Genomic DNA, 12,818 nt, shown 5'->3' on the forward strand with positions numbered 1-12,818 from the left:
AGGAGTAAGAAAAATAAGCTACGATTGCAGTACTTCTTCCTAAAAGGCAAATAGGCAAAGATCTTTTAATCGAACGACAATTCATTGATTTAAATCGGTTCACTCATCGATAATTTAAATGATTGCAGTACTTCCTCTTAGTAGGTGCAAGAGCATCAGCAACGTAGAGCAGCTTTAACCACTTATTCGAGCTGAATTTTATCAAAATCGGACTAAGCGTTATAGAAATATTGGTAATAATAGTTTTAGAAAGGGCCTTATTTGGGTGGGGCAAACTCCCCTCCTTATGAGGCACGGCGTCGAGACTTTTAAAGTGCAAATCTGTACAAAATTTCGATTCGAATGACCCTTCATTCATGCAAATCGGTTCACGAGTCGATAATTTGCAACGATTGCTATACTTCCCCTTAAAAAGTGTAAGAGCTGATCGTCGCTTTAATGTTACGTAGGGGAGCCCTAACCCTTTCACCCTACCATATTTTATCAAAATCGGGCTAAGATTTACAGAGTAATTAGTAATATTAATTTTGAAGGGGGCCTTACATAAAGGGGGCTAATTCCTCTCCCATTCGGTGTACAGCGTCAAGACCCCCAAAAGGCACATCTACATAAAATTCCGAATCGAATGACACCTCATTCATGAAAATCGGTTCACGCGTTTAGGCGCTACGTTGTTTACAAAAAAGGAAACAAGAAGAACAAGAACAAGAACATTTTTTGAAAAAGCCGTTTTTGCTCATTTTTGGCAACTTTTTTCTCGAAACCTATTAGATCTGGGTTGTTGCAAAAAAATTACAGTTATAAAGGAGGGTTTGCCCTATAATTTAAAGAAAATTTGGGAATTTTATCTTTTATAGAAAATGAGAAAAAAATTGTCAAAGTTGGGTGTTTTTCAACGTTACGCTTTTTCGTGCAATTTTTGATGATCAACCCTTATACAACTGTCCTACCGGACAGTTTTAATAAACTACAATGACACAAAAATAAATTTAAGGATAAATGTAACAGTACATTTATTATATCATTTATAAATTATAAATAGAGGAAAATAAGAAATCAAGAGATTATGAATACCATACAGATAACAGATGTATACCTAAACATAAATTTTCTAGGATGAAACTGTAATCCAGATGTTCCTAACTACCGAAGTGTGTCGAGCATAGCGGAGATCAATGGACGAACATTTACTTGCCCGGAGAGAAAAAAACAATAATTCCAATTCCACCCCTTGCAAGATTTCGCTTACCGAAATATAGAACCCAAAATTCTGCCAACAGAGGTCACTCGCCCAGAAAATGGTGCAACTCTTCGCATTTATTGAAATTAAAGAGAACACATTTCCACATCGAGATCTTTCCCAAGCCAAGGTCTACAGTTCCAAGTATAATAACTCTCCCCTCAAAGCTTAAATATCCAGCAAAGTTGACAGTAGTTTAGATTCTCGGAGAAGGAGGCCGTAACTTATCCTGGTGTTCCGAAATCAAAACTCTCTACAACAAAAACCGTTCAGATGCTACTGCACGATTTACAGTCTCCACCAGACGAGACTTATTAATGATATTTGGTAGTTGCAGAAGCTGTTAGGGGCAATTAGAAGGGTCAACCAATGAGTAGTGAAAATAATTTTGGTGAGAGTGAGCCAATGTTTAAACCAATAAACTTTATTTCTGGTAATCTGAAGGGCTACAATTTTAGATAGACGGTGATAAGGTAAAGGTAGAACTTTAATTAAATATTTTAAGGGCAAATTGAGGGTATAGGATTCTAATAGCGGCAACTCAGTCTCTATAGTTAATATGTATGATGGTGTGACTGTAATATGTATGAAGTCTGATAATGATCACATAAGGGCCTAATGAGTTTTCTTAAAAATTTCGATTACTTTTATTTTTCCAGCTTCCGGAAGAAGATTGAGGCTGTTTGGAGAATAACCTATGCTTCGAAATGATGTCAATTTTTAGAAAATTTGTCTGCATTTCTAACCGTGTCATCAGAATCGTATTCGGACTAAAACTTTCTGAGTAATAACATTTTTATTGGAAAAAAGTTATGTTTTTAGAAAAACGTCACTCGAGAACAGTGGAAAATATGAAGTTGGCCAATATGTCATTGAACTCCACTATAGATGTACTACACACAGTAGGCCTATGGAGATTACTTACTGGTTCACCCTGAATATCTTAAGGAAAGCTTTTTTAATTGGACACAACTTCTTCCTGAATTTATTTATACCTCCTTCATCCTGAATGCTGAATTTATTCATGATCACTAGCAAATATACATTACCTTTAAAACTCTAGAATAAGCACCCACATAATACTTACTAGGTTGTTTTCATTCAATCTTATAATCTTTAGTTGTATTCAGGGTATATATCACACCTCGGGATGAATTGTTGGGAAGTTTGTCTTTTTGGTATATTAAGCATCGATATAATACATTCCTGGGTAATAATACAATCAACAATATCTAGCGTAATTCTCAGACACCCATCATATAAAACAAATTACATAAGAAGAAGCCCAAAAATGAACTAGTTCTTAAATCTTGACAATAAAACAAAAAATTATAACTAAAATTGACAACACTCTTTCTTTGCCTTGAATTAATATAACAGACACCGAAAAAGATGTACAGAATTGAATAGTTTGGCCACTAAGGTTACTTGATTTGTACAGTGCTTACAAAATTGGTTATTTTTATACTTTTTCCAATATATATTATCCGTTAATTCTTCAGCTGTGCAAATTACTCATTGTTGTTTTGCCCTTCACTGGAAGCTCTATAAACATCTATGCTGCTTACTCCCCATCCAGTTTAAATGGTTGAGAGGCCCATGCCTTGAAAAGGAACTATAAAGTCCCTTTGTAATAGTAAGCAAAGGTTAGCTATATAGAAGAAATTAAGAATATGGGAATTTTTAAATTAAAATTCTTTTAAAATTTATTCTAGATATAACAGTGTGATTGTTAAGACAATGCACTCCCATTCGTTCCTAAAATAGTAAGTAGCCATTAATTTGCAACAAATACGCACTTTACTTTTCGATTTGATAAAACAAAATTTATTTACAATATCTTTATAATGATGGCATTAATAAGTATTTTCAATCAGTTGTAGTAAATTAATTGTTAGACCTTATTTAGCTTTTATTTTATCAAGAAGGTTCTTCGTACATTAATTACTCAGCTGGTTCTATAAAACTGATTTTTAAAACAGGGCACCACAAGCAATAATGTACCACATTCTTATTATATATTCTTAATTATTATAAATTCTGTTGAACTATAATGCTGTACAGAAAGATTAGCTGACAAGAAGGAGAAGAATGAAAAATAAAAATATGGCTCATCATGGCAGTGGACCTCTATTTGTGATCCTGACTAAATACTCCTGTTTTGGCTCCAATAAAAACCCATATTTATATTCTAATTCTTCGAATTTCACACCGGTTTCAAACTTGTACCTTCTAATTGCTGTAGACACTGCTGTTTTTAAGGATGCCATAGCGTAGACACTTCCTGAAAAGAAAATTGTTTTTATAATTAATATAAAATAAATTCAGAACCCCTAAAATACTAAAATATAACCACTCCAAGTCGTTGTATTATTAGTTTTATACCTGGACAAGATCTTGGACCCAAGCTAAATGGAAGATAACATCCTTTTGGTCTTCTAGCACATTCTTCTGGTAGGAAATGATCTGGATAGAATTCATTGGGATGTGACCAAATTTTTGGATTTCTATGTAGGCTGTATAAGGTAATGTAGAGTGTAGCACCCTTGGGCAGTTTATAATCTCCTGCAATCATAATAAAAAACACTAATATGCAGATCAAAGTTTCAATAAATAAGCTTCTTAAATAAGATTGGTTACCAACATATAATTTAAATAGGTTAAATATGTTCATTGGAAATGTTCAGAACGAATCCTGTTATCAAAGATAAAAGAATCTTCCGTTGAAGATTGAAGATATCTGAAGCGACAGAATTAAAATTAGAATTATTTACAATCACGAAAAAGCATTCTTAGAGATGAGAATATCTCCAAGTTCAAGGACTAATATAAGAAATATATACTATAAATATTCAAGGTCAAATAAATATAGGATCTAAGTGTAGGAAGAACCTAAACTGAAATATGTGTTGTTTTTTTAAATATTTTTATGAAGCTGCTAACGTGGATATAATTCTACAGTAAATAAAAACATAAGTACTTAATACCTAATAAGTTTTGAACTAGCAGCTGATAATTTGAGAGCTAACACTACATTCTGGATTAACGAGATTGGATTTGACTGTCTGCACTAGCTGTTATCGACCTATTAATCACAAGACACGTAATAGTCATAACTATGCACTAGAGACTCCAAGAGTACCGGCGGTAAATAAACCGAGAGTGAATTAGAACTTCGCCTTCAATTGCAACAAAAAAAAATTAAAATACTGGTAATGAGTGAATCTTGTAGATCCGACCTTAAACGGAGCTTTAAATTAGGCAATTGCTTGAACGCCATTTTTCTTTAGCAGATAATAAGAAACATTTGAATGTGTATAAAGTAGATTTGCATACCTTCCAATCGCATTTTTTTAAAAAAATTTGCATCTGATTGCAACTAATCTCAATTGTTTTCTCACCTACGTCTATATCACTTGACGGTTTCCTGAAAATACCAACTGGGCAATAAAGTCTCATAACTTCCTTCAATACTCTGGTCAAATACTCCATTTTGGAGAGTTGTTCCCAAGTAGGTTCTACTTCAGGACCATCTCCAAAAATATCCATTTGTTCTCGATAGACTGCTTCTTGATGTTCAGGAAACACGGCCAATAAAAACAATGTATAATGCAATGTTACAGCTGATGTATCGAATCCCTATAAATAATTTGTTTCTTAAGAAAATCTGTTTTGTTAGTCTATTATTGATGTAAACAGTACCAAAGATTTACTTACAGCAATGAAAAAGTCAGTTGCCAGCTTTCCAGTGTCTTCAAAAGAGAGTTTGTCTTTTGTAGCTTTTTCTAACAACACGTCTGAGTAGTACTGAGGTAATGATTGGTCATCTTCTAAATCAAATTAATAGATTTTGCATTAAAACAATAGAAGAAACAAAAGGAGACCGCTAAATTAGTCAAGAAAGTACAATCATGACTTTAGCTATAAGTGTATGTTTTAATTATTTTTCAAAGCATTACTAGAAAAAATATGGCCAATCTCCTTTTTCTCCTGATATGATGTTTGCAGATTCTTTTTCAGCGAATGTTCTAAAAGGAATATTTTAAAAATCTAAAATGAATAGGCGCAAAATTCTCAATCTTTCGTTCAGATATCATCAGTTGTATACGTTAAGAATAGTTTGTATTAAAATAAGTTAATTGGATGTGTGAATTGATTGATCAGTACTTTTATAATTTTAAGTGAATCGAGGAAGCCTTTGCCATCAAACGCGTATCTGTAAAATAGCATTTTAAAATTATAATCCTCAATCATGTAAATGCATGAAGATTTAAAGTTAAGTAAAACTTAACAATAATGTGAAACAACACATAAGGAAATGTAAAGTAACCGCCAGAAACCTCCAACCTTTAGTGTTTCGTAGAACTTTACGAATTTAAAACCTATGGAATGTTTAAACTACATGTATCTTTAAAGAGAATAAAAGCTAGGAATTTTCATTTATTTTTAGCCTAATTTAAATTGCCAAATTTGAACGAATGAAATACTTTCTCTTCTAAGTAGCAATAAAATTTAGAAATAAATATTCCATATTTATATTTACCGGACTCAACAAATTAAAGTGAGTTAATACTGAAATTATTAAATATTAAAAAAATAAATTAATTTCATTCTAGCTACTAGAAATCTTACCTTCCATTAGTTTCTTATTCCTTAATCTGCCTTGGAGGAGCTGGAAAAAAAAGAAGATCTAAACGACTTTTCTAAACATATCTTATCAAAATTCTTTTAGTTCCATACCTTTTGAGATTAACACAAAACTTCAATTGTTGATAAGATCTAACACACTGTTTATCAAGAAGTTATTCAGCCATAAATAAATCAGTCCATCAAAGTGATTGTTAACACTGCATGCTTAAGAAAAAATAAACAATAAGCATCACATTCAGGATTATTTTGCAAGCAAGGCCACAGGCAAGGGTTAATGCTCGATTAACGTGTAGAAGAGATTAAGATTTTTTATTAATTCGAAAGTGGGATTTCTAACATACTACTTTTCACAAAAAATAAATCTAAAAAGCCAAATAATGAATTGTTTTTTTAAAAAAAATACATACATAAATTTTAAAAAGTTATGCATTTTAAACAAAAGTTTCAAAACAAAAGCCATTTTAAATGCACTAGATTTCTTAGTAAAATTTAAACATAGATTTCAATCAGTAAGAAATGAAATAGTTTTACAAAATAACTAATAAATAAATGAAAAAGTAAGAAGAAAAGATGTATACTTTCTACCAAGAGGAGATTGCAATAGAGTTCCTACCGAAAAGACACGAAGGGTGCGTTCCACTTAGCGACCACAACGACCACGACCACGACCGCGATTTTGGCCGTTCCACTTGCTTGTGGGCGTTGCGATCGAAAACCCAAGTGGAACGGACTGTGAGCGTTTTAACCGTTCATGTAAACATTACATATGGCGGCTTCGAAAATAAGTTAGAAGCTTGAAGAGGTTATTTATTAATTTAAACCCCATTTATAAGCAGTTATAATAAACTTTATTAATTATTGGTAAAGTTGACTTATATTAAAAGAATATATATAATTCAATTTTTTATATTGCATTTTGGAGTATTTATAAAATTTACGTTTAAATAAAATTAAAGTGTCTTTTGTGGCAACAGTTGGATATTTATTAATAATGCTTTAGAAAGTTCTTTATCTAGTTCCGATGAAGAGTGGAATGCAATTTTACAAAATCGCAATGATAAAAAGCGAAAACTTAGGCCACGTATTATTAGCTATCAGAGTAATTGATCTTTATTCAAATGAAGAATTTAAAAGTTATTTCAGGTAAATGATTTTGTGTTATTCAGTGATTTAGTATGTAAAGGGATAAGTAATTATTTATTTATTTATTTTTTGTCGACTTTCGAGAAACACATTCTATTATTTACATGAAATAATACTTTCATTTACATGAGATAATTTTTTCGGTCGCCATATTTTGTTTTAAAAATTGCGCCAACTCTGAAAGCCCACTTCGACCCAGCTTTTAAGGTGGGGCGTTGTGGTCGTTGTGTGGGCGAAAATAATGACGTCATTAGTGACGTTTTCGCCACGACCACAACGACCGCGGTCGCCAAGTGGAACGCCTGAAAGTATGTTTTGGTCGTTGTGGTCGCCAAGTGGAACGCACCCGAAATAAACGTTTTTATAACGTGTTCTGTGCGTGTGTGACTGCATAACTCAAAAACATTTAAGCTTGTTGAGGAAAACTAATAACACCTCCGCTAACAGCACTGATTTTTTTGCCTTGAAATGAAATACAGGAAAACTATATAGCCATAAATATAGGTAAAAACAGTTACAATCTTACTGCTAAGGAGGGAAACTGGTTCCACTTTTTTCTGATGCAACCTTCCTAGCACTGCTACCTGTTATTACAAATTTATCTATCTAATTGATCGTTGTACTTGTTTCGTTTTTTTTTTTTTTTACTTAATTGTAATACTCCATTCACTAGACCTCCTTGCCAAAGCATAATTATAGAAATCTAGCCCTGAAAATTCGTTAATTTAAATATTTTCCTTTCACTTTCATGTACACATAAGGAAAAATTTCTTGTGACATCTTTCTAATTACCCAAATTAGCGAATTGAAGAAGAATAAGTTGTACTTTTTGGAATTTTCTGGAAGATGGCAAAACTAAGTTCCTTTAAAATCTGAATGTGTGCATTGTAGGCCAAGTTGCACATCCATAACTAACATTATTTTGGAAACATTTTTCGAACAAAATAAATTGTGAAGAATTCTGGGGGCTGTAAGTTGTTTTTTTAACTATTACCCACATCAAGGAAGGGAGAACTTAAGCAAGGATTCGTTTATTACCTGCCAACTTGCACCCAATCATCCATTATCTTATCCAATAACTTTAACCGCTTAAACGTTTTGTTTTGATGAACATTTGTTATTTTTAGAGTCGTAATAATTGTTTAAAAATTCGGGTGATTATTTATCAGCTCAAAAATGAGTTCAAATGGGAATAAACACAGAATAATAGTGGATTAGCATATTGAAAGAATATAAAACTTAGGCCTCCAGTTCTCACCACAACAACTTTTATTATTTAAAATTCTCCGCCTTTCTCATTGCACATTCATCTAGTTTCTAGTAAATGTTTTTAACTTTATGAACACTGTACTTACCTCGTTACATAAGATCCAAAATGGTTTTATAAATTGGTTTAAACGTCTGCCATCCATAGAAAATTTCGCACATGTCAAGATTATATTGTAAGGAGTTTGAATAATAAATTTCACAATCAATTCCAAACACCTGGAGAAGTAAAGACTATCTTAGAAAGTTCATTAAAGAACAATGATTCATACAAATAATATTCCCAGAAAAAAAAGAGATTCTCATACTTTTCTAAAGTTTCTTTTAATTTAATTCCATCATTTTCATTCAAATTTATCTCACATCCAAAACTTGTAGCTGAAAAATTAATATAATAGTCAGACATATTTTTTATTAAAGAATGTCATACCATTGAATTAACCCTAAAAAAAATGTTTAGCGTCGTCTAAGTAAAAAATCTTAACAAGTTTTAATTCATTTTGCATGAAGATCGCGTGTTTAAAGGAGATGATACTTCTGACAGAATAACACTAACTTTCAAAATGAATAAACATCTATGCACATGTCAGTTAAACGAATTTACTTATTACACGTTAGTTTTATTCAGTCAGAAGTATCATCTCCTTTAAACATGCAATCATCTATGTAAACCGAATTTTTAATTAATTTTCGTATTTGAGTTTTCCGTAAATAAACTGTTTTTAAAGATTTCGAAATGAACAACAAGTTAATTTGCCAAATTATTGTATTATAAATTTTGTAATTATATTTATAAAGTATTTAGGATCTCAATTCTAAAAAAGTTGTTTGAAAAAAAAGGCGGTATGAATTTAAAAAAAAAAATAATTTATTTGTATTAACAATTTTTAAACTTACCACACAAAACCTCAATAGCGAAATTTACAGTAAAACCTCTTAAATTGAATTCCAGGCCTGTCTCAGCATGCTTCTTCATCATATTACATATCTTCAATGCTTTCTCTTGAAACACACTAATATTTGATTCTACCATTTTTTTAGTGATCAATTTATCTAAAGGTTTGCGTAATTCATGCCATTCTCTGCCTGCAATAGTAAATAGTTTGTTAAGGCGAAGGTATAGGACCTCATTTTCTATAAAGTCTCAATCTACCATATAGAGTTGAGCTCAGAAGCACTCTCAGAACACTCACTTCTTCAGGTAAAAAGGAAATAGATTTACTTAAAAATATTTGAAAACAATATTTTCGCAGTCTTCTTCGAGAACATCTTCACATCTCGAATTTAAAAAAAGACAAAAAAATGCTACTTTGTTTTTTTATTTCTTGTAAAAGCGCATTGTTTATTTTACTATTTCATTCTATTATTCTTCAAAGCCACTTACCGTTTCTGACAAACAAACCATTTCCAACCAATCCTATGCGTTCGTAAATATCATCTTTCTGCAAAGCGTCTGGATTTGAAAGTATTTTCTGCACAATATTAGAAGTTTTAATTTTGCCAAATCTATTTCAAAAGTATTATTAGTAGAAGTGGGGGCCATTAAAAACATCGAATTTCTCTAGAAGACAAATCTAGAGTGCTCATTCCAAAAATACGAAACAAAGCCCATAAGTACGCTCTGTTTGCGAAAATGAACAGCAGAACGGATCCAATAATTAATTATTATATAGAACACAACAAAAAAACAAAAGTGGAAACAAGCAACTACATACCTCTATATGTTTTGGATTCCCGAGAGAGATGACCAGTTTTGGACCTAGCCATAATCTAAAAATTGCATCTTGAGTTCCATATTCTTTAACCAATGAGTCGACCACATTAAATAGCTCTGCACCAAAAAAAAAAGAAGAAGTATTGTTATAGGTTCACCTGCTTCTCTGGTAAAATGCAATGATCTAAATTTTATACAAGTATCTATTTCAAATAATATTGTAAAATCTTAACCTCAACCGTTCTCTTAAAGTTAAATATCTATCTTTTGGTTCACAAAAAGTTTTTCCTGTTTTAAAAAAGAATATTCCTCATACATGCAGAATTCATGAATGAGGTAGAGAACATAAGAAATCCTCCTGACACTTTAGAGCATGCAGTCGAGATCTTCTTAAGATGGCGTTGCAATAGAAGAAAGAAATTGATGAAATTGGTAAAAATAAGCTTGTTTAATCAATTCGCTTTATAAATAAAACTATTTTTATTATCTACCCAGCCTCAATGGCTACAGTAAAGTTAAGAAGCATTTTAAAATGTACATTTACGAGATATTTTTCGTTTAAAATAATTTTAGTAGCATGTCCTTAAGCTGTAAACAGTGAGTCATGTAACGTCCATCTTGTTGTACATAAATTGCTGCTTTAAATTTAAAACGTCATGGCAATCTAAGTATCCTCTGTCAAATTCAATGTTTGAACAAACTGTATGTTTAAAATATACCTTCTAAAGTGTTAATCCTAGCAAACATCAAAGCGTTTCCAATGATTGGCAATGGTTTAGGCCCAGGTATGTTGGCTATCATATTTGCTGCACGAAGAGTCCATAAAATGTACTTTATCATATACCAAAAACAGAAACTCGCGGCGAGTATTACAACAGTAAATCCAATCATTATTTTCTAAGTAAATGAGCATTAGAACTCTTTACAATACTGATATATACGCAGTCTTTTACCATACATGACCTTGGTGTCAATAGAGTGGTTTTATTTGTTACAGTGAAAAAATAATTAGTTTATAAGTATCAGTTTATGAACTACTTTTTTTTTAAATAAAAATCTAAGGATAACATGTTCAGTTCTTTCCGTGTTAACTTCATTTATGCTATTATTATTATTATTATTTTATTTAAAAATCATATTTCTTAGCCAAAAATAAATGTACAAAATAAATAAAACAATGGTAAAGCCGTCTGCTTGAGAGCACTGCTTAAATATGTTTTAAAAGATAACAGTAAATAACTTAATTTTCTTTCCATTTCATCGAAATACAAGACACAATTTTATATTTAATTTAATTTAATCTGTTGTAAAAAAGAAGAAAGCAAAAGATAGGCAAGATTTCCTAATATACTCTGTAAGTTCATCTGCATAAACTCGACTAATAAGAAATATGAATTATTGAACCAAGGGCCGAATCCAGATTATTGCAGTACACATCTTTGTTACAATCTTTCCAAACTAGTCGAGGAATTAGAGGTAATGAGGTAGTAATTTGAATCAACGTGAAGTTTAGTAGCAAGAGAATGCGGAAAATGATCTGAGAAAATTTCATTCAGAATAGTAAAATGACCAATAAAAGGTAAGAAATCAAAGGGCACATAACATAGGTCGTTTACTGAACAACCGATGGGACCAACTAAGGCGAGTTCGCCATGACAATCACCTGGAAAGCGGCCGTTCAGTATAAAAAAGTCATTAAGGCCTGCTTTAGACTGACAGCAGGATAACCAGCGAAAGTAGAAATAACTAAATTATTAAGGCATCTTCTTACTACAAACAGTTCATAGATGTTCCCAATAAAACAAATAAATCAAATCCTCTTAAAAAATTCAAAAAAAGTAACACTATAATTATTAACCTTGGAATTCAAGCCCAAAATATTATAACAAATAGAAACAGAATTAATTGTCAAAGTTGGGTGTTTTTCAACGTTACGCTTTTCGTGCAGTTTTTTATGATCAACCCTTATACAACTGTCCTACCGGACAGTTTTAATAACAGAACTAAAAGAATCCTTCTTGCAGGCGGCGAATTGATTACAGGATGACCTTGGGTGTGGATGAGGGAGGTCCTTAAGAGAATGACGAGTGGTTTGTTGACCAACACTCAGGAAGTAGTCTTAGACAAGGAATTCGTATGCAGGACGGCAATGAGGTCAGTAAGATCATTCTTCAACAGTTCATTTAGTTTTTATGTACCACCTTCATCAGAGCAATACAAACCCATACGATTACAAGAACTGAATTTCAACTTTTCCACCAACAAGTAGCTTGAACGAAGTTTTACATTAAGATGACAGTTGACTCTCAGAATTCCTCTTCGAATTAAGACAAGTTTGCTCCGTTTTTTTCTAGTGACCTCAGGAAGATCTTGGTGAATAATAAAGCTCGTATCTCTCCGGTATCTTCGTTGAGTTAAGAATATTAATTTTATCTTGAGGGCGAGTAAACGACACCAACAGAGGCGTGTTAGCATTGCTCACCTGTCCAAGAGGAAGGACATTAAAATGCTTACAGGAAACTGCGACCTTTAATCAATCACTACAAAATTCGCTGACCGCCAAATTCAGATCACCTTGAGGGGAATAATTAATTCATATTTCAACGGGCGGAAATATCCAAGTCCTCTAACTTAGACTCATCCTTATCGTGAATTGTTTTCAAAGCTTCTATTTCTACCTTCAGTGCGGCATTTTCCTCTTTAAGGCAACATATTTCATTTTTAAGCGATACAAAATCTTCTTTGGTAGCAAGAGGAGTCAATTTTATGTCTAACAAATTAGACAACACTTCTTCCATCATTGAA

General features: G+C 32.0%; 2 protein-coding genes and 1 long non-coding RNA gene across 3 annotated transcripts; all 3 read right to left on the minus strand.

Moving 5' to 3' along the window:
- Positions 1-3,354: 3,354 nt before the first annotated feature.
- Positions 3,355-4,789, minus strand: LOC141446592 (cytochrome P450 4c3-like). The gene is made up of 3 exons (XM_074113135.1): positions 4,642-4,789; positions 3,626-3,805; positions 3,355-3,524 (listed from the first exon to the last, which is right to left on the minus strand). The coding sequence occupies exons 1-3, from the start codon at positions 4,787-4,789 to the stop codon at positions 3,355-3,357; spliced, it is 498 nt and encodes a 165-aa protein (XP_073969236.1).
- A 650-nt stretch (positions 4,790-5,439) lies between these two features.
- Positions 5,440-7,553, minus strand: LOC141447136 (uncharacterized). Its single transcript, XR_012454153.1, has 3 exons — positions 6,504-7,553; positions 5,873-5,912; positions 5,440-5,456 (listed from the first exon to the last, which is right to left on the minus strand). It is a non-coding gene; the product is annotated as an uncharacterized lncRNA (long non-coding RNA).
- A 103-nt stretch (positions 7,554-7,656) lies between these two features.
- Positions 7,657-10,996, minus strand: LOC141447135 (cytochrome P450 4d2-like). Its single transcript, XM_074114359.1, has 7 exons — positions 10,733-10,996; positions 10,015-10,130; positions 9,684-9,771; positions 9,197-9,385; positions 8,608-8,677; positions 8,389-8,518; positions 7,657-7,742 (listed from the first exon to the last, which is right to left on the minus strand). Exons 1-7 carry the CDS (start codon positions 10,902-10,904, stop codon positions 7,737-7,739), a joined length of 771 nt encoding a protein of 256 aa, XP_073970460.1. The 5' UTR covers positions 10,905-10,996; the 3' UTR covers positions 7,657-7,736.
- Positions 10,997-12,818: the final 1,822 nt, after the last annotated feature.

The sequence above is a fragment of the Rhodnius prolixus genome, unplaced genomic scaffold (genome assembly GCF_049639745.1).
Source record: "Rhodnius prolixus isolate KJV_2025 unplaced genomic scaffold, Rpr scaffold_7, whole genome shotgun sequence".
In the NCBI taxonomy this organism is placed as follows: domain Eukaryota; kingdom Metazoa; phylum Arthropoda; class Insecta; order Hemiptera; family Reduviidae; genus Rhodnius; species Rhodnius prolixus.

Excerpts from the sequence above, each read along its gene's own strand:
- LOC141447135 (XM_074114359.1), bottom strand. The coding sequence starts at position 10,904 with ATGATTGGATTTACTGTTGTAATACTCGCCGCGAGTTTCTGTTTTTGG. Across the intron at positions 9,772-10,014 it reads GGAATCCAAAACATATAGAG|AAAATACTTTCAAATCCAGA; the intron begins GTATGTAGTTGC and ends AATATTGTGCAG. Across the intron at positions 9,386-9,683 it reads TGGTTTGTTTGTCAGAAACG|GCAGAGAATGGCATGAATTA; the intron begins GTAAGTGGCTTT and ends TTACTATTGCAG.
- LOC141446592 (XM_074113135.1), bottom strand. The coding sequence starts at position 4,789 with ATGGATATTTTTGGAGATGGTCCTGAAGTAGAACCTACTTGGGAACAA. Across the intron at positions 3,806-4,641 it reads GTCAAGTGATATAGACGTAG|GAGATTATAAACTGCCCAAG; the intron begins GTGAGAAAACAA and ends TTATGATTGCAG. Across the intron at positions 3,525-3,625 it reads GGGTCCAAGATCTTGTCCAG|GAAGTGTCTACGCTATGGCA; the intron begins GTATAAAACTAA and ends TTTTCTTTTCAG.